At 50.1% G+C, this 21,649-nt stretch overlaps 1 protein-coding gene across 1 annotated transcript; it reads left to right on the top strand.

The window, feature by feature from the left end:
• The first annotated feature begins 660 nt into the window (after nucleotides 1-660).
• LOC144127757 (uncharacterized) lies at nucleotides 661-2,549 on the top strand. The gene is made up of 2 exons (XM_077660652.1): nucleotides 661-1,861; nucleotides 2,524-2,549. The coding sequence occupies exons 1-2, from the start codon at nucleotides 661-663 to the stop codon at nucleotides 2,547-2,549; spliced, it is 1,227 nt and encodes a 408-aa protein (XP_077516778.1).
• Nucleotides 2,550-21,649: the final 19,100 nt, after the last annotated feature.

Here is a 21,649-nt window from a genome sequence, read left to right on the forward strand (position 1 = left end):
TGTTAGTTTTCTCTATTGCTCGACTCGTCTCTGCATCGTCGTCAAACGCGATGCCCGAGTGCCTGCTGCCCGACTTCTGACGATCGGCTCTTCGCTACCCGTTGGGTCCGCTAACGGAGCAGACACAACGCAACAACTGGTTGGCAGCGTCGGGATCGACTCCGCTGGGATCATGGTTGCACAGTTCGGTGAGTGCTGGGATTTTCTTCACTGAGGTTTCACCAGGCTTTGTACTTAGTTGGCTTACAAAGGTTTTGTATATTGTGGCTATCTTTGACATGTTGTTTCAAAGTAAGTTGAAATATTTCCTGGTAAAGTGAAAATCTTGCAGCTCTAGAGGCAGCCATGGATCTGAAAGCATTAAAAAAGCCGCTTTTGCTGGAGTTGGCCAAAAATTTGGGTTTGGATGTCCGGGACCAAACAAGAAAGCCAGCCATCATCGCGGCTATCGAGGCACTTCAGGCAGACGACGATGAGCTCTCAGAATGTCTGGAGCTAATTGCGGAAAGAGAGAAATCAGAGCGGGAAGCAGAACAGAGAAATGATAAACGCTTAGAGAAAACGCTTGAGCTTAAGCGTCTTGAACTGGAGGTGCTAAAGGCTCGAAACGAAAGCGGTGAGAGCATAGCACCTAGCGTAGGAGAGCAAAAGTCGGTCAGAATGAAAGACCTCATGCAACCTTATAGGAAAGGAGAGGACATAGGTCTGTTTCTGGTAAACTTCGAGCGCACGTGCGAGAAGGCAGGGTTTATCAGGGCAACGTGGCCACAGTGCTTGCTGACTCTATTGTCAGGTGAGGCTGGCAATGTGATTGCCCGCTTGTGTAAGGAAGATTCAGACAACTACGACAAAGTGAAGTCTAGTCTGCTGAAAAAGTACAGAATGTCAGCTGAGGCATTCCGTCAAAAATTTCGCAACGCCGAGAAGCAGAGGGATGAGTCATACCCAGACTTCGCGTACAAGCTGATTGCTAACCTGGGAGAATGGCTAAAAGAAGCTAAGGCGTATGACGAAAGCGAGAAAATGATGCAATGCTTCGGCCTCGAGCAGTTCTACCGTCGGTTGCCTGAAGACATAAGGCACTGGGTGCAAGACAGGCAAGACGTTACGACTGTCTCGAAGGCAGCTGACCTGGCAGAAGAGTTCGCCTCACGCCGTGCACTCGACAGAAAGGAAAGCCCCAAGAACGAATACCAGAACAGGAAAGCATCTGGAGAGAGGGGGCAACTTTTCAAAGTGAAGGAGCAGGCACGGAGTGTAGAATCTTCCGAAAGGGGCGCGGGGATAAAAGAGGAAGCACCTGAAGCAGAAGAGCGCCAAAAGAAAGCATTTGAAAAGAGACGGGCGCCGGTGTGCTATAACTGCCAAAAGACGGGACATATGGCGGCGGTGTGCAAAAACCCAAAAGTTGTTTGCTTGTCAGTGGACAGCAACGAGGAAAATTTGAAGCTTCTAGAGCCCTACATCCGAGATCTAGTAGTGAATGGAAAGCCGTGTCGCGTGCTGCGAGATTCGGCAGCTACAATGGACGTAGTCCACCCATCGTATGTAGAGCCAGGGCAATTCACCGGGGAGTGTGCCTGGATTAAACAGGCGGTGGAAGCCAATAGCGTGTGCCTTCCTATTGGTAACATAAGCATTGAAGGCCCCTTTGGAGTACTTCATACGGAGGCTGCCGTGTCAGCCAGCCTGCCGATGCAGTACCCCTATCTGTTTTCAAACAGATCAGATCAACTGCTGCGGCAGAAGGACCTCGTGTTCGGGGAGGGGACTGTCTACGCGCTAACTCGCTCGAAAGAACGAAAAATTGCCGCTGAGGCCATGCCGCTGGAAGCGTCAAGTAGCGTTGGTACAATGGAAAGTGAGCGTCCTGACGCGTCAGGAGAGGTCCCCGCAACGGCGACTGAAGAAGTAAACATTCTGGGCAGGCCTGAAAGTAGCAAAAATTGTATGGAGCTTAAAGAGGCCTGTGGTGAGCTTCTGATAACACCGGCATTTGATAGCCTGCAAAGATTGCTAGGGGTTGACCGATCGTCCTTGATAGCTGAACAAAGGGCAGACTCCACACTGCAGAGTCTTAGGTGCCGGGAGGAAGAAGGTGTTGCAAAGAAAAATGTTCTATTTCAAGAAAGGTCCGGGGTACTCTATCGTAGGTATCACGTGGTTGCAGAGTATGTCCCCTAAAAACGGCCGACTGCTCCGCTGGAGCCTCGCACTGCAGCAATACTCTTTTGACGTTCGGTACAAAAGAGGTAAATTGAACGGCAATGCCGATGGCTTAAGTCGCTGCTTTTAGTGTAACTGATAGCCTCGGAGATTCTGGCTTGTGTGCATTTTTTTTCCTGACTTATGCGTACTATCACTTTCTTTTTATCGGGCATCTTCAACTTTTGTTTGTATGTTTGAAGAATGCTCAGGTTGCTTCAATTGCTGCCGTAATTGTGCAAGGATTAAAACCGTTTTGGTTGAAAAGAAGCCTGGTAAATTTCAGGGAGAGAGTCATGGCGCTTGCTTGCTTTGCAGTTGTGGTTTCTGTGTTGTTCAACTGATGCTGCCTTCCTAGGAAGTAAACTGGCCTGCAGAGAACAAGAAGCCGTCATTTTGAGAGAAAAAAAAAGGAGCTGCAGAGACTTCCTGAAGAAACAGAGTACCAGCATCAGTGAAGCACATGGTGAACACCATCCGCCCCAGTTATCCCTCTGAACAATGATTGTTGACCTTTGTCCATCGGGATCTCGGATGCCGCCGGAGAAGCTGTTACGTTTCGAAATATCCCGAGCCTCGGGACAGTGGGTTTCGGATGGACATCCGCTGGTCTGGCCAAACTGCTCCAAGCTGCTTCCTCGGGTTCACGGCGCGCGTATGTTTTCAATTGTGTGCATAGGGAGAGCGGCGCCGAGAGCGTCGTGCGCTAAGTGGCAAAGCCCATTACAACCAGTTGCCGGAGGCGGCGAGAGTGTGTCTGGGTGTCCTGTTGGGTGGCCCGTGCGCGGCGGCGGACGCGGCTGCTGTTGTTTACAGCGAGCCCCACCACCTGTGTACCAGCCGTTCTGAAGACGCCTCCTCTTCCATTGTGCGGAACTCTGTTCGCAAGTGCTGCTTCGACTTGTGCCTTGTTTTCGCTCCTTCCACCTGGGTCGCCTTTCGTGTTTGTCATCGCTGCTGCAGGAAGTGGCGAGGGTGTGTCGGGGACGTCTCGGTGGGTGGTTCCCGAAGAAAGTGCACGTGACCCAAAAGGGTAGTGATTGGACGCTTTTGATTAAACCAAGTTCCCCAACTAGGGACCTGGGGACACGGGACCCTTTAAAACGAGCCGTAGTGCTCATTGTGGGACCGAAATCTCTTCGATCACCATGTAAATAAATCTCTGTTAGTTTTCTCTATTGCTCGACTCGTCTCTGCATCGTCGTCAAACGCGATGCCCGAGTGCCTGCTGCCCGACTTCTGACGATCGGCTCTTCGCTACCCGTTGGGTCCGCTAACGGAGCAGACACAACGCAACAGCCTGCTGAACGTCTTGAAGAATGTCATCTGATGTCCCCGTCGATGGATAATATGCGCAATCAAACCAGTATTCTTGCCGGTTGTAATGAAGATCTGCCAGGCGGTGAACTCCACAGCCGCTATCTTCAGGAGGGTGTGTCCTTATCACCGGAAACGTGCCGTTGTTGTTGTCACCCATGGCGGAGCGCAGCAACAGCAGAGTGAAAAATTGCCTGGTCAGAAGCATGTTCCTTCCATTGCCGCTGCCTTTCCCAATGAAGTAAAGACGGTACGGATGGGGCCTTTTATGCTGAATGTCTTGAAGAATGTCATGTGATGTCCTCGTCTGTGGATAATATGCGCAATCAAACCAGGATTCTTGGCGGTTGTAATGAAGAAATGCCAGGCGGTGAATTTCATGGCCGCTATCTTGAGGAGGGTGTGTCTTTGTCACTGGAAACGTGCCGTTGTTGTTGTCACCAATGGCGGAGAGCAGCAACTGCAGAGTGAAAAATTGCCTGGTTAGAGCCATGTTCGTGCCGTTGCCGCTGCCTTTCCCACTGAAGTAAAAACGGTACGGATAGGGCCTGCTGAAAGTCTTGAAAAATGTCACGTGATGTCCCCGTCGATGGATAATATGCGCAATAAAACCAGTATTCTTGCCGGTTGTAATGCAGATCTGCCAGGCGGTGAATTCCACAGCCGCTATCTTTAGGAGGGCGTGTCCTTGTCACCGGAAACGTGCCGTTGTTGTCACCAATGGCGGAGAGCAGCAACTGCAGAGTGAAAAATTGCCTGGTTAGAACCATGTTCGTGCCGTTGCCGCTGCCTTTCCAACTGAAGTAAAGACGGTACGGATGGGGCCTTTTATGCTGAACGTCTTGAGGAATGTCATGTGATGTCCCCGTCGATGGATAATATGCGCAATCAAGCCAGTATTCTTGCCGGTTGTAATGAAGATCTGCCAGGCGGTGAATTAATTCCATGGCCGCTATCTTCAGGAGGGTGTGTCCTTGTCACCGGACAGTGCCGTTGTTGTTGTCACCAATGGCGGAGAGCAGCAACTGCAGAGTGAAAAATTGCCTGGTTAGAACCATGTTCGTGCCGTTGCCGCTGCCTTTCAAACTGAAGTAAAGATGGTACGGATGGGGCCTTTTATGCTGAACGTCTTGAAGAATGTCATGTGATGTCCCCGTCGATGGATAATATGCGCAATCAAACCAGTATTCTTGCCGGTTGTAATGAAGATCTGCCAGGCGGTGAATTCCTTGGTCGCTATCTTGAGGAGGGTGTATCCTTGTCACCGGGAACGTGCTGTTGTTGTTGTAACCAATGGCGGAGAGCAGCAACTAAAGAGTGAAAAATTGCCTGGTTAGAAGCATGTTCGTTCCGTTGCCGCTGCCTTTCCCACTGAGGTAAAGACGGTACGGATTGGGCCTTTTATGCTGAACGTCTTGATGAATGTCATGTGATGTCCCCGTGGATGGAACACATGCGCAATCAAACCAGTATTCTTGGCGGTTGTAATGAAGGTCTGCCAGGCGGTGAATTCCATGGCCGCTATCTTGAGGAGGGTGTGTCCTTGTCACCGGAAACGTGCCGTTGTTGTTGTCAACACTGGCGGAGAGCAGCAACTGCAGAGTGAAAAATTGCCTGGTTAGAAGCATGTTCGTGCCGCAGCCGCTGCCTTTCCCACTGAAGTAAAAAAGGTACGAATGGGGCCTTTTATGCTGAACGTCGTGAAGAATGTCATGTGATGTCCCCGTCGATGGATAATATGTGCAATCAAACCAGTAATCTTGCCGGTTGTAATGAAGATCTGCCAGGCGGTGAATTCCATGGCAGCTATCTTGAGGAGGGTGTGTCCTTGTCACCGGAAATGTGCCGTTTTTGTCACCAACGGCGGAGAGCAGCAACAGCAGAGTGAAAAATTGCCTGGTTAGAAGCATGTTCGTGCCGCTGCCTTTCCCACTGAAGTAAAAACGGTACGGATAGGGCCTGCTGAACGTCTTGAAAAATATCACGTGATGTCTCCGTCGATGGATAATATGCGCAATCAAACCAGTATTCTTGCCGGTTGTAATGAAGATCTGCCAGGCGGTGAATTCCACAGCCGCTGTCTTTAGGAGGGTGTGTCCTTGTCACCGGAAACGTGCCGTTGTTGTGGTCACCAATGGCGGAGAGCAGCAACTGCAGAGTGAAAAATTGCCTGGTTAGAACCATGTTCGTGCCGTTGGCGCTGCCTTTCCCACTGAAGTAAAGACGGTACGGATGGGGCCTTTTATGCTGAATGTCTTTTAGAATGTCATGTGATGTCCCCGTCGATGGATAATATGCGCAATCAAACCAGTATTCTTGTCGGTTGTAATGAAGATCTGCCAGGCGGGGAATTTCATGGCCGGTATCTTGACGAGGGTGTGTCCTTGTCACCGGAAACGTGCCGTTGTTGTTGTCACCAATGACGGAGAGCAGCAACTGCAGAGTGAAAAATTGCCTGGTTAGAAGCATGTTCGTGCCGCTGCCATTCCCACTGAAGTAAAGACGGTACGGATGGGGCCTGCTGAACGTCTTGAAGAATGTCATCTGATGTCCCCGTCGATGGATAATATGCGCAATCAAACCAGTATTCTTGCCGGTTGTAATGAAGATCTGCCAGGCGGTGAATTCCACAGCCGCTATCTTGAGGAGGGTGTGTCCTTATCACCGGAAACGTGCCGTTGTTGTTGTCACCCATGGCGGAGAGCAGCAACTGCAGAGTGAAAACTTGCCTGGATAGAAGCATGTTCGTGCCCTTGCCGCTGCCTTTCCCACTTAAGTAAAAAAGGTACGAATTGGGCCTTTTATGCTGAACGTCTTGATGAATGTCATGTGATGTCCCCGACGATGGATAATATGCGCAATCAAACCAGTACTCTCTTCGGTTGTAATGAAGATCTGCCAGCCAGTGAATTTCATGGCCGCTATCATGAGGAGGGTGTGTCCTTGTCACCGGAAACGTGCCGTTGTTGTTGTCAACAATGGCGGAGAGCAGCAACTGCAGAGTGAAAAATTGCCTGATTAGAAGCATGATCGTGCCGCTGCCGCTGCCTTTCCCACTGAAGTAAAAACGGTACGGATTGGGCCTGCTGAACGTCTTGAAGAATGTCATCTGATGTCCCCGTCGATGGATAATCTGCGCAATCAAACCAGTATTCTTGCCGGTTGTAATGAAGATCTGCCAGGCGGTGAACTCCACAGCCGCTATCTTCAGGAGGGTGTGTCCTTATCACCGGAAACGTGCCGTTGTTGTTGTCACCCATGGCGGAGCGCAGCAACAGCAGAGTGAAAAATTGCCTGGTTAGAAGCATGTTCCTTCCATTGCCGCTGCCTTTCCCACTGAAGTAAAGACGGTACGGATGGGGCCTTTTATGCTGAATGTCTTGAAGAATGTCATGTGATGTCCTCGTCTGTGGATATATGCGCAATCAAACCAGGATTCTTGGCGGTTGTAATGAAGAAATGCCAGGCGGTGAATTTCATGGCCGCTATCTTGAGGAGGGTGTGTCTTTGTCACTGGAAACGTGCCGTTGTTGTTGTCACCAATGGCGGAGAGCAGCAACTGCAGAGTGAAAAATTGCCTGGTTAGAGCCATGTTCGTGCCGTTGCCGCTGCCTTTCCCACTGAAGTAAAAACGGTACGGATAGGGCCTGCTGAAAGTCTTGAAAAATGTCACGTGATGTCCCCGTCGATGGATAATATGCGCAATCAAACCAGTATTCTTGCCGGTTGTAATGAAGATCTGCCAGGCGGTGAATTCCACAGCCGCTATCTTTAGGAGGGTGTGTCCTTGTCACCGGAAACATGCCGTTGTTGTTGTCACCAATGGCGGAGAGCAGCAACTGCAGAGTGAAAAATTGCCTGGTTAGAACCATGTTCGTGCCGTTGCCGCGGCCTTTCCCACTGAAGTAAAGACGGTACGGATGGGGCCTTTTATGCTGAACGTCTTGAGGAATGTCATGTGATGTCCCCGTCGATGGATAATATGCGCAATCAAGCCAGTATTCTTGCCGGTTGTAATGAAGATCTGCCAGGCGGTGAATTAATTCCATGGCCGCTATCTTCAGGAGGGTGTGTCCTTGTCACCGGACAGTGCCGTTGTTGTTGTCACCAATGGCGGAGAGCAGCAACTGCAGAGTGAAAAATTGCCTGGTTAGAACCATGTTCGTGCCGTTGCCGCTGCCTTTCCCACTGAAGTAAAGATGGTACGGATGGGGCCTTTTATGCTGAACGTCTTGAAGAATGTCATGTGATGTCCCCGTCGATGGATAATATGCGCAATCAAACCAGTATTCTTGCCGGTTGTAATGAAGATCTGCCAGGCGGTGAATTCCTTGGCCGCTATCTTGAGGCGGGTGTATCCTTGTCACCGGGAACGTGCTGTTGTTGTTGTAACCAATGGCGGAGAGCAGCAACTGAAGAGTGAAAAATTGCCTGGTTAGAAGCATGTTCGTTCCGTTGCCGCTGCCTTTCCCACTGAGGTATAGACGGTACGGATTGGGCCTTTTATGCTGAACGTCTTGAAGAATGTCATGTGATGTCCCCGTGGATGGATAATATGCGCAATCAAACCAGTATTCTTGCCGGTTGTAATGAAGGTCTGCCAGGCGGTGAATTCCATGGCCGCTACCTTGAGGAGGGTGTGTCCTTGTCACCGGAAACGTGCCGTTGTTGTTGTCACCAATGGCGGAGAGCAGCAACTGCAGAGTGAAAAATTGCCTGGTTAGAAGCATGTTCGTTCCGTTGCCGCTGCCTTTCCCACTAAGGTAAAGACGGTACGGATTGGGCCTTTTATGCTGAACGGCTTGAAGAATGTCATGTGCTGTCCCCGTTGATGGATAATATGCGCAATCAAACCAGTATTCTTGCCGGTTGTAATGAAGGTCTGCCAGGCGGTGAATTCCATGGCCGCTACCCTGAGGAGGGTGTGTCCTTGTCACCGGAAACGTGCCGTTGTTGTTGTCACCAATGGCGGAGAACAGCAACTGCAGAGTGAAAAATTGCCTGGTTAGAACCATGTTCGTGCCGTTGCCGCTGCCTTTCCCACTGAAGTAAAGATGGTACGGATGGGGCCTTTTATGCTGAACGTCTTGAAGAATGTCATGTGATGTCACCGTCGATGGATAATATGCGCAATCAAACCAGTATTCTTGCCGGTTGTAATGAAGATCTGCCAGGCGGTGAATTCCACGGCCGCTATCTTGAGGAGGGTGTGTCCTTGTCACCGGAAATGTGCCGTTGTTGTCACCAACGGCGGAGAGCAGCAACTGCAGAGTGAAAAATTGCCTGGTTAGAAGGATGTTCGTGCCGCTGCCTTTCCCACTGAAGTAAAAACGGTACGGATAGGGCCTGCTGAACGTCTTGAAAAATGTCACGTGATGTCCCCGTCGATGGATAATATGCGCAATCAAACCAGTATTCTTGCCGGTTGTAATGAAGATCTGCCAGGCGGTGAATTCCACAGCCGCTATCTTTAGGAGGGTGTGTCCTTGTCACCGGAAACGTGCCGTTGTTGTTGTCACCAATGGCGGAGAGCAGCAACTGCAGAGTGAAAAATTGCCTGGTTAGAACCATGTTCGTGCCGTTGCCGCTGCCTTTCCCACTGAAGTAAAGACGGTACGGATGGGGCCTTTTATGCTGAACGTCTTGAGGAATGTCATGTGATGTCCCCGTCGATGGATAATATGCGCAATCAAGCCAGTATTCTTGCCGGTTGTAATGAAGATCTGCCAGGCGGTGAATTAATTCCATGGCTGCTATCTTCAGGAGGGTGTGTCCTTGTCAACGGACAGTGCCGTTGTTGTTGTCACCAATGGCGGAGAGCAGCAACTGCAGAGTGAAAAATTGCCTGGTTAGAACCATGTTCGTGCCGTTGCCGCTGCCTTTCAAACTGAAGTAAAGATGGTACGGATGGGGCCTTTTATGCTGAACGTCTTGAAGAATGTCATGTGATGTCCCCGTCGATGGATAATATGCGCAATCAAACCAGTATTCTTGCCGGTTGTAATGAAGATCTGCCAGGCGGTGAATTCCTTGGCCGCTATCTTGAGGAGGGTGTATCCTTGTCACCGGGAACGTGCTGTTGTTGTTGTAACCAATGGCGGAGAGCAGCAACTGAAGAGTGAAAAATTGCCTGGTTAGAAGCATGTTCGTTCCGTTGCCGCTGCCTTTCCCACTGAGGTAAAGACGGTACGGATTGGGCCTTTTATGCTGAACGTCTTGATGAATGTCATGTGATGTCCCCGTGGATGGAACACATGCGCAATCAAACCAGTATTCTTGGCGGTTGTAATGAAGGTCTGCCAGGCGGTGAATTCCATGGCCGCTATCTTGAGGAGGGTGTGTCCTTGTCACCGGGAACGTGCCGTTGTTGTTGTAACCAATGGCGGAAAGCAGCAACTGAAGAGTGAAAAATTGCCTGGTTAGAAGCATGTTCGTTCCGTTGCCGCTGCCTTTCCCACTGAGGTAAAGACGGTACGGATTGGGCCTTTTATGCTGAACTTCTTGAAGAATGTCATGTGATGTCCCCGTGGATGGATAATATGCGCAATCAAACCAGTATTCTTGCCGGTTGTAATGAAGGTCTGCCAGGCGGTGAATTCCATGGCCGCTACCTTGAGGAGGGTGTGTCCTTGTCACCGGAAACGTGCCGTTGTTGTTGTCACCAATGGCGGAGAGCAGCAACTGCAGAGTGAAAAATTGCCTGGTTAGAAGCATGTTCGTTCCGTTGCCGCTGCCTTTCCCAATGAGCTAAAGACGGTACGGATTGGGCCTTTTATGCTGAACGTCTTCAAGAATGTCATGTGATGTCCCCGTCGATGGATAATATGCGCAATCAAACCAGTATTCTTGCCGGTTGTAATGAAGGTCTGCCATGCGGTGAATTCCATGGCCGCTACCTTGAGGAGTGTGTGTCCTTGTCACCGGAAACGTGCCGTTGTTGTTGTCAACAACGGCGGAGAGCAGCAACAGCAGAGTGAAAAATTGCCTGGTTAGAAGCATGATCGTGCCGCTGCCGCTGCCTTTCCCACTCAAGTAGAAAAGGTACGGATAAGGCCTTTTGTGCTGAACGTCTTGAAGAATGTCATGTGATGTCCCCGTCGATGGATAATATGCGCAATCAAACCAGTATTCTTGCCGGTTGTAATGAAGATCTGCCAGGCGGTGAATTCCATGGCCGCTATCTTGAGGAGGGTGTGTCCTTGTCACCGGGAACGTGCCGTTGTTGTTGTAACCAATGGCGGAATGCAGCAACTGAAGAGTGAAAAATTGCCTGGTTAGAAGCATGTTCGTTCCGTTGCCGCTGCCTTTCCCACTGAGGTAAAGACGGTACGGATTGGGCCTTTTATGCTGAACTTCTTGAAGAATGTCATGTGATGTCCCCGTGGATGGATAATATGCGCAATCAAACCAGTATTCTTGCCGGTTGTAATGAAGGTCTGCCAGGCGGTGAATTCCATGGCCGCTATCTTGAGGAGGGTGTGTCCTTATCACCGGAAACGTGCCGTTGTTGTTGTCACCCATGGCGGAGAGCAGCAACTGCAGAGTGAAAAATTGCCTGGTTAGAAGCATGTTCGTGCCATTGCCCCTGCCTTTCCCACTGAAGTAAAGACGGTACGGATGGGGTTTTTTATGCTGAATGTCTTGAAGAATGTCATGTGATGTCCCCGTCTGTGGATAATATGCGCAATAAAACCAGGATTCTTGGCGGTTGTAATGAAGAACTGCCAGGCGGTGAATTTCATGGCCGCTATCTTGAGGAGGGTGTGTCTTTGTCACTGGAAACGTGCCGTTGTTGTTGTCACCAATGGCGGAGAGCAGCAACTGCAGAGTGAAAAATTGCCTGGTTAGAACCATGTTCGTGCCGTTGCCGCTGCCTTTCCCACTGAAGTAAAAAAGGTACGAATCGGGCCTTTTATGCTGAACGTCGTGAAGGATGTCATGTGATGTCTCCGTCGATGGATAATATGTGCAATCAAACCAGTATTCTTGCCGGTTGTAATGAAGATCTGCCAGGCGGTGAATTCCACGGCCGCTATCTTGAGGAGGGTGTGTCCTTGTCACCGGAAATGTGCCGTTGTTGTCACCAACGGCGGAGAGCAGCAACTGCAGAGTGAAAAATTGCCTGGTTAGAAGGATGTTCTTGCCGCTGCCTTTCCCACTGAAGTAAAAACGGTACGGATAGGGCCTGCTGAACGTCTTGAAAAATGTCACGTGATGTCCCCGTCGATGGATAATATGCGCAATCAAACCAGTATTCTTGCCGGTTGTAATGAAGATCTGCCAGGCGGTGAATTCGACAGCCGCTATCTTTAGGAGGGTGTGTCCTTGTCACCGGAAACGTGCCGTTGTTGTTGTCACCAATGGCGGAGAGCAGCAACTGCAGAGTAAAAAATTGCCTGGTTAGAAGCATGTTCGTGCCGCTGCCTTTCCCACTTAAGTAAAAACGGTACGGATAGGGCCTGCTGAACGTCTTGAAAAATATCACGTGATGTCTCCGTCGATGGATAATATGCGCAATCAAACCAGTATTCTTGCCGGTTGTAATGAAGATCAGCCAGGCGGTGAATTCCACAGCCGCTGTCTTTAGGAGGGTGTGTCCTTGTCACCGGAAACGTGCCGTTGTTGTGGTCACCAATGGCGGAGAGCAGCAACTGCAGAGTGAAAAATTGCCTGGTTAGAACCATGTTCGTGCCGTTGGCGCTGCCTTTCCCACTGAAGTAAAGACGGTACGGATGGGGCCTTTTATGCTGAATGTCTTTTAGAATGTCATGTGATGTACCCGTCGATGGATAATATGCGCAATCAAACCAGTATTCTTGTCGGTTGTAATGAAGATCTGCCAGGCGGGGAATTTCATGGCCGGTATCTTGACGAGGGTGTGTCCTTGTCACCGGAAACGTGCCGTTGTTGTTGTCACCAATGACGGAGAGCAGCAACTGCAGAGTGAAAAATTGCCTGGTTAGAAGCATGTTCGTGCCGCTGCCATTCCCACTGAAGTAAAGACGGTACGGTTGGGGCCTGCTGAACGTCTTGAAGAATGTCATCTGATGTCCCCGTCGATGGATAATATGCGCAATCAAACCAGTATTCTTGCCGGTTGTAATGAAGATCTGCCAGGCGGTGAATTCCACAGCCGCTATCTTGAGGAGGGTGTGTCCTTATCACCGGAAACGTGCCGTTGTTGTTGTCACCCATGGCGGAGAGCAGCAACTGCAGATTGAAAAATTGCCTGGATAGAAGCATGTTCGTGCCCTTGCCGCTGCCTTTCCCACTTAAGTAAAAAAGGTACGAATTGGGCCTTTTATGCTGAACGTCTTGATGAATGTCATGTGATGTCCCCGACGATGGATAATATGCGCAATCAAACCAGTACTCTCTTCGGTTGTAATGAAGATCTGCCAGCCAGTGAATTTCATGGCCGCTATCATGAGGAGGGTGTGTCCTTGTCACCGGAAACGTGCCGTTGTTGTTGTCAACAATGGCGGAGAGCAGCAACTGCAGAGTGAAAAATTGCCTGATTAGAAGCATGATCGTGCCGCTGCCGCTGCCTTTCCAACTGAAGTAAAAACGGTACGGATTGGGCCTGCTGAACGTCTTGAAGAATGTCATCTGATGTCCCCGTCGATGGATAATATGCGCAATCAAACCAGTATTCTTGCCGGTTGTAATGAAGATCTGCCAGGCGGTGAACTCCACAGCCGCTATCTTGAGGAGGGTGTGTCCTTATCACCGGAAACGTGCCGTTGTTGTTGTCACCCATGGCGGAGAGCAGCAACTGCAGAGTGAAAAATTGCCTGGTTAGAAGCATGTTCCTTCCATTTCCGCTGCCTTTCCCACTGAAGTAAAGACGGTACGGAAGGGGCCTTTTATGCTGAATGTCTTGAAGAATGTCATGTGATGTCCCCATCTGTGGATAATATGCGCAATCAAACCAGGATTCTTGGCGGTTGTAATGAAGAAATGCCAGGCGGTGAATTTCATGGCCGCTATCTTGAGGAGGGTGTGTCTTTGTCACTGGAAACGTGCCGTTGTTGTTGTCACCAATGGCGGAGAGCAGCAACTGCAGAGTGAAAAATTGCCTGGTTAGAACCATGTTCGTGCCGTTGCCGCTGCCTTTCCCACTGAAGTAAAAACGGTACGGATAGGGCCTGCTGAACGTGTTGAAAAATGTCACGTGATGTCCCCGTCGATGGATAATATGCGCAATCAAACCAGTATTCTTGCCGGTTGTAATGAAGATCTGCCAGGCGGTGAATTCCACAGCCGCTATCTTTAGGAGACTGTGTCCTTGTCACCGGAAACGTGCCGTTGTTGTCACCAATGGCGGAGAGCAGCAACTGCAGAGTGAAAAATTGCCTGGTTAGAACCATGTTCGTGCCGTTGCCGCTGCCTTTCCCACTGAAGTAAAGACGGTACGGATGGGGCCTTTTATGCTGAACGTCTTGAGGAATGTCATGTGATGTCCCCGTCGATGGATAATATGCGCAATCAAGCCAGTATTCTTGCCGGTTGTAATGAAGATCTGCCAGGCGGTGAATTAATTCCATGGCCGCTATCTTCAGGAGGGTGTGTCCTTGTCACCGGACAGTGCCGTTGTTGTTGTCACCAATGGCGGAGAGCAGCAACTGCAGAGTGAAAAATTGCCTGGTTAGAACCATGTTCGTGCCGTTTCCGCTGCCTTTCCCACTGAAGTAAAGATGGTACAGATGGGGCCTTTTATGCTGAACGTCTTGAAGAATGTCATGTGATGTCCCCGTCGATGGATAATATGCGCAATCAAACCAGTATTCTTGCCGGTTGTAATGAAGATCTGCCAGGCGGTGAATTCCTTGGCCGCTATCTTGAGGAGGGTGTATCCTTGTCACCGGGAACGTGCTGTTGTTGTTGTAACCAATGGCGGAGAGCAGCAACTGAAGAGTGAAAAATTGCCTGGTTAGAAGCATGTTCGTTCCGTTGCCGCTGCCTTTCCCACTGAGGTATAGACGGTACGGATTGGGCCTTTTATGCTGAACGTCTTGAAGAATGTCATGTGATGTCCCCGTGGATGGATAATATGCGCAATCAAACCAGTATTCTTGCCGGTTGTAATGAAGGTCTGCCAGGCGGTGAATTCCATGGCCGCTACCTTGAGGAGGGCGTGTCCTTGTCACCGGAAACGTGCCGTTGTTGTTGTCACCAATGGCGGAGAGCAGCAACTGCAGAGTGAAAAATTGCCTGGTTAGAAGCATGTTCGTTCCGTTGCCGCTGCCTTTCCCACTAAGGTAAAGACGGTACGGATTGGGCCTTTTATGCTGAACGGCTTGAAGAATGTCATGTGCTGTCCCCGTCGATGGATAATATGCGCAATCAAACCAGTATTCTTGCCGGTTGTAATGAAGGTCTGCCAGGCGGTGAATTCCATGGCCGCTACCTTGAGGAGGGTGTGTCCTTGTCACCGGAAACGTGCCGTTGTTGTTGTCACCCATGGCGGAGAGCACCAACTGCAGAGTGAAAAATTGCCTGGTTAGAAGCATGTTCGCGCCATTGCCGCTGCCTTTCCCACTGAAGTAAAGACGGTACGGATGGGGCCTTTTATGCTGAATGTCTTGAAGATTGTCATGTGATGTCCCCGTCTGTGGATAATATGCGCAATCAAACCAGGATTCTTGGCGGTTGTAATGAAGAACTGCCAGGCGGTGAATTTCATGGCCGCTATCTTGAGGAGGGTGTGTCTTTGTCACTGGAAACGTGCCGTTCTTGTTGTCACCAATGGCGGAGAGCAGCAACTGCAGAGTGAAAAATTGCCTGGTTAGAACCATGTTCGTGCCGTTGCCGCTGCCTTTCCCACTGAAGTAAAAAAGGTACGAATCGGGCCTTTTATGCTGAACGTCGTGAAGGATGTCATGTGATGTCTCCGTCGATGGATAATATGTGCAATCAAACCAGTATTCTTGCCGGTTGTAATGAAGATCTGGCAGGCGGTGAATTCCACGGCCGCTATCTTGAGTAGGGTGTGTCCTTGTCACCGGAAATGTGCCGTTGTTGTCACCAACGGCGGAGAGCAGCAACTGCAGAGTGAAAAATTGCCTGATTAGAACCATGTTCGCGCCGTTGCCGCTGCCTTTCCCACTGAAGTAAAGACGGTACGGATGGGGTTTTTTATGCTGAACGTCTTGAGGAATGTCATGTGATGTCCCCGTCGATGGATAATATGCGCAATCAAGCCAGTATTCTTGCCGGTTGTAATGAAGATCTGCCAGGCGGTGAATTAATTCCATGGCCGCTATCTTCAGAAGGGTGTGTCCTTGTCACCGGAAAGTGCCGTTGTTATTGTCACCAATGGCAGAGAGCAGCAACTGAAGAGTGAAAAATTGCCTGGTTAGAACCATGGTTGTGCCGTTGCCACTGCCTTACCCACTGAAGTAAAGACGGTACGGATGGGGCCTTTTATGCTGAACCTCTTGAAGAATGTCATGTTTTGTCCCCGTCGATGGATAATATGCGCAATCAAACCAGTATTCTTGCCGGTTGTAATGAAAAACTGCCAGGCTGTGAATTGCTTGGCCGCTATCTTGATTAGGGTGTCTCTTTGTCACCGGGAACGTGCCGTTGTTGTTGTAACCAATGGCGGAGAGCAGCAACTGGAGAGTGAAAAATTGCCTGGTTAGAAGCATGTTCGTGCCGTTGCCGCTGCCTTTCCCACTGAAGTAAAGACGGTACGGATGGGGCGTTTTATGCTGAACGTCTTGAAGAATGTCATGTGATGTCCCCGTGGATGGATAACATGCGCAATCAAACCAGTATTCTTGGCGGTTGTAATGAAGGTCTGCCAGGCGGTGAATTCCATGGCCGCTATCTTGAGGAGGGTGTGTCCTTGTCACCGGAAACGTGTCGTTGTTGTTGTCAACACTGGCGGAGAGCAGCAACTGCAGAGTGAAAAATTGCCCGGTTAGAAGCATGTTCGTGCCGCAGCCGCTGCCTTCCCACGGAAGTAAAGACGGTACGGATGGGGCCTTTTATGCTGAACGTCTTGAAGAATGTCGTGTGATGTCCCCGTTGATGGATAATATGCGCAATCAAACCAGTATCCTTGCCGGTTGTAATGAAGATCTGCCAGGTGGTGAATTCCATGGCCGCCATCTTGAGGAGGGTGTGTCCTTGTCACCGGAAACGTGCCGTTGTTTTTGTCACAAATGGCGGATAGCAGCAGCTGAGGAGTGAAAAATTGCCTGGTTAGAAGCATGTTCGTCCCGTTGCCGCTGCCTTTCCCACTGAAGTAGAAAAGATACGGATGGGGCCTTTTATGCTGAACGTCTTGAAGAATGTCATGTGATGTCCCCGTCGATGGATAATATGCGCAATCAAACCAGTATACTTGCCGGTTGTAATGAAGATCTGCCAGGCGGTGAATTCCTTGGCCGCTATCTTGAGGAGGGTGTGTCCTGGTCACCGGAAATGTGCCGTTGTTGTTGTCACCAACGTCGGAGAGTAGCAACTGCAGAGTGAAAAATTGCCTGGTTGGAAGCATGTTCGTGCCGTTGCCGCTGCCTTTCCCACTGAAGTAAAGACGGTACGGATGACGGGGCCTTTTATGCTGAACGTCGTGCAGAATGTCATGTGATGTCCCCGGCGATGGATAATATGCCCAATCAAAGCGGTATTCTTGCCGGTTGAAATGAAGATCTTCCAGGCGGTGAATTTCATGGCCGCTATCTTGAGGAGGGTGTGTCCTTGTCACCGGAAACGTGCCGTTGTTGTTGTCACCAATGGCGGAGAGCAGCAACTGCAGAGCGAAAAATTGCCTGGATAGAAGCATGTTCGTGCCCTTGCCGCTGCCTTTCCCACTGAAGTAAAAAAGGTACAAATCGGGCCTTTTATGCTGAACGTCTTGAAGAATGTCATGTGATGTCCCCGTCGATGGATATTATGCGGAATCAAACCAGTATTCTTGCCGGTTGTAATGAAGATCTGCCAGGCGGTGAATTCCATGGCCGCTATCTTGAGGAGGGTGTGTCCTTGTCACCGGAAACGTGCCGTTGTTGTTGTCACCAATGGCGGAGAGCAGCAACTGCAGAGTGAAAAATTGCTTTGTTAGAAGCATGTTCGTGCCATTGCCGCTGCCTTTCCCACTGAAGTAAAGACGGTACGGATGGGGCCTTTTATGCTGAACGTCGTGAAGGATGTCATGTGATGTCTCCGTCGATGGATAATATGTGCAATCAAACCAGTATTCTTGCCGGTTGTAATGAAGATCTGCCAGGCGGTGAATTCCACGGCCGCTAGCTTGAGGAGGGTGTGTCCTTGTCACCGGAAATATGCCGCTGTTGTCTCCAACGGCGGAGAGCAGCAACTGCAGATTGAAAAATTTCCTGGTTAGAAGCATGTTCTTGCCGCTGCCTTTCCCACTGAAGTAAAAACGGTACAGATAGGGCCTGCTGAACGTCTTGAAAAATGTCACGTGATGTCCCCGTCGATGGATAATATGCGCAATCAAACCAGTATTCTTGCCGGTTGTAATGAAGATCTGCCAGGCGGTGAATTCCACAGCCGCTATCTTTAGGAGGGTGTGTCCTTGTCACCGGAAACGTGCCGTTGTTGTTGTCACCAATGGCGGAGAGCAGCAACTGCAGAGTGAAAAATTGCCTGGTTAGAACCATGTTCGTGCCGTTGCCGCTGCCTTTCCCACTGAAGTAAAGACGGTACGGATGGGGCCTTTTATGCTGAACGTCTTGAGGAATGTCATGTGATGTCCCCGTCGATGGATAATATGCGCAATCGAACCAGTATTCTTGCCGGTTGTAATGAAGATCTGCCAGGCGGTGAAATAATTCCATGGCCGCTATCTTCAGGAGGGTGTGTCCTTGTCACCGGACAGTGCCGTTGTTGTTGTCACCAATGGCGGAGAGCAGCAACTGCAGAGTGAAAAATTGCCTGGTTAGATCCATGTTCGTGCCGTTGCCGCTGCCTTTCCCACTGAAGTAAAGATGGTACGGATGGGGCCTTTTATGCTGAACGTCTTGAAGAATGTCATGTGATGTCCCCGTCGATGGATAATATGCGCAATCAAACCAGTATTCTTGCCGGTTGTAATGAAGATCTGCCAGGCGGTGAATTCCTTGGCCGCTATCTTGAGGAGGGTGTATCCTTGTCACCGGGAACGTGCTGTTGTTGTTGTAACCAATGGCGGAGAGCAGCAACTGAAGAGTGAAAAATTGCCTGGTTAGAAGCATGTTCGTTCCGTTGCCGCTGCCTTTCCCACTGAGGTAAAGAGGGTACGGATTGGGCATTTTATGCTGAACGTCTTGAAGAATGTCATGTGATGTCCCCGTGGATGGATAATATGCGCAATCAAACCAGTATTCTTGCCGGTTGTAATGAAGGTCTGCCAGGCGGTGAATTCCATGGCCGCTACCTTGAGGAGGGTGTGTCCTTGTCAACGGAAACGTGCCGTTGTTGTTGTCACCAATGGCGCGGAGAGCAGCAACTGCAGAGTGAAAAATTGCCTGGTTAGAACCATGTTCGTGCCGTTGCCGCTGCCTTTCCCACTGAAGTAAAGACGGTACGGATGGGGCCTTTTATGCTGAACGTCTTGAGGAATGTCATGTGATGTCCCCGTCGATGGATAATATGCGCAATCGAGCCAGTATTCTTGCCGGTTGTAATGAAGATCTGCCAGGCGGTGAAATAATTCCATGGCCGCTATCTTCAGGAGGGTGTGTCCTTGTCACCGGACAGTGCCGTTGTTGTTGTCGCCAATGGCGGAGAGCAGCAACTGCAGAGTGAAAAATTGCCTGGTTAGATCCATGTTCGTGCCGTTGCCGCTGCCTTTCCCACTGAAGTAAAGATGGTACGGATGGGGCCTTTTATGCTGAACGTCTTGAAGAATGTCATGTGATGTCCCCGTCGATGGATAATATGCGCAATCAAACCAGTATTCTTGCCGGTTGTAATGAAGATCTGCCAGGCGGTGAATTCCTTGGCCGCTATCTTGAGGAGGGTGTATCCTTGTCACCGGGAACGTGCTGTTGTTGTTGTAACCAATGGCGGAGAGCAGCAACTGAAGAGTGAAAAATTGCCTGGTTAGAAGCATGTTCGTTCCGTTGCCGCTGCCTTTCCCACTGAGGTAAAGACGGTACGGATTGGGCATTTTATGCTGAACGTCTTGAAGAATGTCATGTGATGTCCCCGTGGATGGATAATATGCGCAATCAAACCAGTATTCTTGCCGGTTGTAATGAAGGTCTGCCAGGCGGTGAATTCCATGGCCGCTACCTTGAGGAGGGTGTGTCCTTGTCACCGGAAACGTGCCGTTGTTGTTGTCACCAATGGCGGAGAGCAGCAACTGCAGAGTGAAAAATTGCCTGGTTAGAAGCTTGTTCGTTCCGTTGCCGCTGCCTTTCCCACTGAGGTAAAGACGGTACGGATTGGGCCTTTTATGCTGAACGTCTTGAAGAATGTCATGTGATGTCCCCGTCGATGGATAATATGCGCAATCAAACCAGTATTATTGCCGGTTGTAATGAAGGTCTGCCAGGCGGTGAATTCCATGGCCGCTACCTTGAGGAGGATGTGTCCTTGTCACCGGAAACGTGACGTTGTTGTTGTCAACAATGGCGGAGAGCAGCAACTGAAGAGTGAAAAATTGCCTGGTTAGAAGCATGTTCGCTCCGTTGCCGCTGCCTTTCCCACTGAGGTAAAGACGGTACGGATTGGGCCTTTTATGCTGAACGTCTTGAAGAATGTCTTGTGATGTCCCCGTGGATGGATAATATGCGGAATCAAACCAGTATTCTTGCCGGTTGTAATGAAGGTCTGCCAGGCGGTGAATTCCATGGCCGCTACCTTGAGGAGGGTGTGTCCTTGTCACCGGAAACGTGCCGTTGTTGTTGTCACCAATGGCGGAGAGCAGCAACTGCAGAGTGAAAAATTTTCTGGTTAGAAGTATGTTCGTTCCGTTGCCGCTGCCTTTCCCACTGAGGTAAAGACGGTACGGATGGGGCCTTTTATGCTGAACGTCTTGAAGAATGTCATGTGATGTCCCCGTCGATGGATAATATGCGCAATCAAACCAGTATTCTTGCCGGTTGTAATGAAGGTCTGCCAGGCGGTGAATTCCATGGCCGCTACCTTGAGGAGGGTGTGTCCTTGTCACCGGAAACGTGCCGTTGTTGTTGTCAACAATGGCGGAGAGCAGCAACTGCAGAGTGAAAAATTGCCTGGTTAGAAGCATGATCGTGCCGCTGCCGCTGCCTTTCCCACTGAAGTTAAAACGGTACGGATTGGGCCTGCTGAACGTCTTGAAGAATGTCATCTGATGTCCCCGTCGATGGATAATATGCGCAATCAAACCAGTATTCTTGCCGGCTGTAATGAATATCTGCCAGGCGGTGAATTCCACAGCCGCTATCTTGAGGAGGGTGTGTCCTTATCACCGGAAACGTGCCGTTGTTGTTGTCACCCATGGCGGAGAGCAGCAACTGCAGAGTGAAAAATTGCCTGGATAGAAGCATGTTCGTGCCCTTGCCGCTGCCTTTCCCACTGAAGTAAAAAAGGTACGAATGGGGCCTTTTATGCTGAACGTCTTGATGAATGTCATGTGATGTCCCCGACGATGGATAATATGCGCAATCAAACCAGTACTCTCTTCGGTTGTAATGAAGATCTGCCAGCCAGTGAATTTCATGGCCGCTATCATGAGGAGGGTGTGTCCTTGTCACCGGAAACGTGCCGTTGTTGTTGTCAACAATGGCGGAGAGCAGCAACTGCAGAGTGAAAAATTGCCTGGTTAGAAGCATGATCGTGCCGCTGCCGCTGCCTTTCCCACTGAAGTAAAAACGGTACGGATTGGGCCTGCTGAACGTCTTGAAGAATGTCATCTGATGTCCCCGTCGATGGATAATATGCGCAATCAAACCAGTATTCTTGCCGGTGGTAATGAAGATCTGCCAGGCGGTGAATTCCACAGCCGCTATCTTGAGGAGGGTGTGTCCTTATCACCGGAAACGTGCCGTTGTTGTTGTCACCCATGGCGGAGAGCAGCAACTGCAGAGTGAAAAATTGCCTGGTTAGAAGCGTGTTCGTGCCATTGCCGCTGCCTTTCCCACTGAAGTAAAGACGGTACGGATGGGGCCTTTTATGCTGAATGTCT

Source organism: Amblyomma americanum, chromosome 4, assembly GCF_052857255.1.
Source record: "Amblyomma americanum isolate KBUSLIRL-KWMA chromosome 4, ASM5285725v1, whole genome shotgun sequence".
NCBI classification, from domain to species: Eukaryota; Metazoa; Arthropoda; class Arachnida; order Ixodida; family Ixodidae; genus Amblyomma; species Amblyomma americanum.

Excerpts from the sequence above, each read along its gene's own strand:
- LOC144127757 (XM_077660652.1), top strand. The coding sequence starts at position 661 with ATGAAAGACCTCATGCAACCTTATAGGAAAGGAGAGGACATAGGTCTG. Across the intron at positions 1,862-2,523 it reads TAGCGTTGGTACAATGGAAA|TTGTGGTTTCTGTGTTGTTC; the intron begins GTGAGCGTCCTG and ends CTTGCTTTGCAG.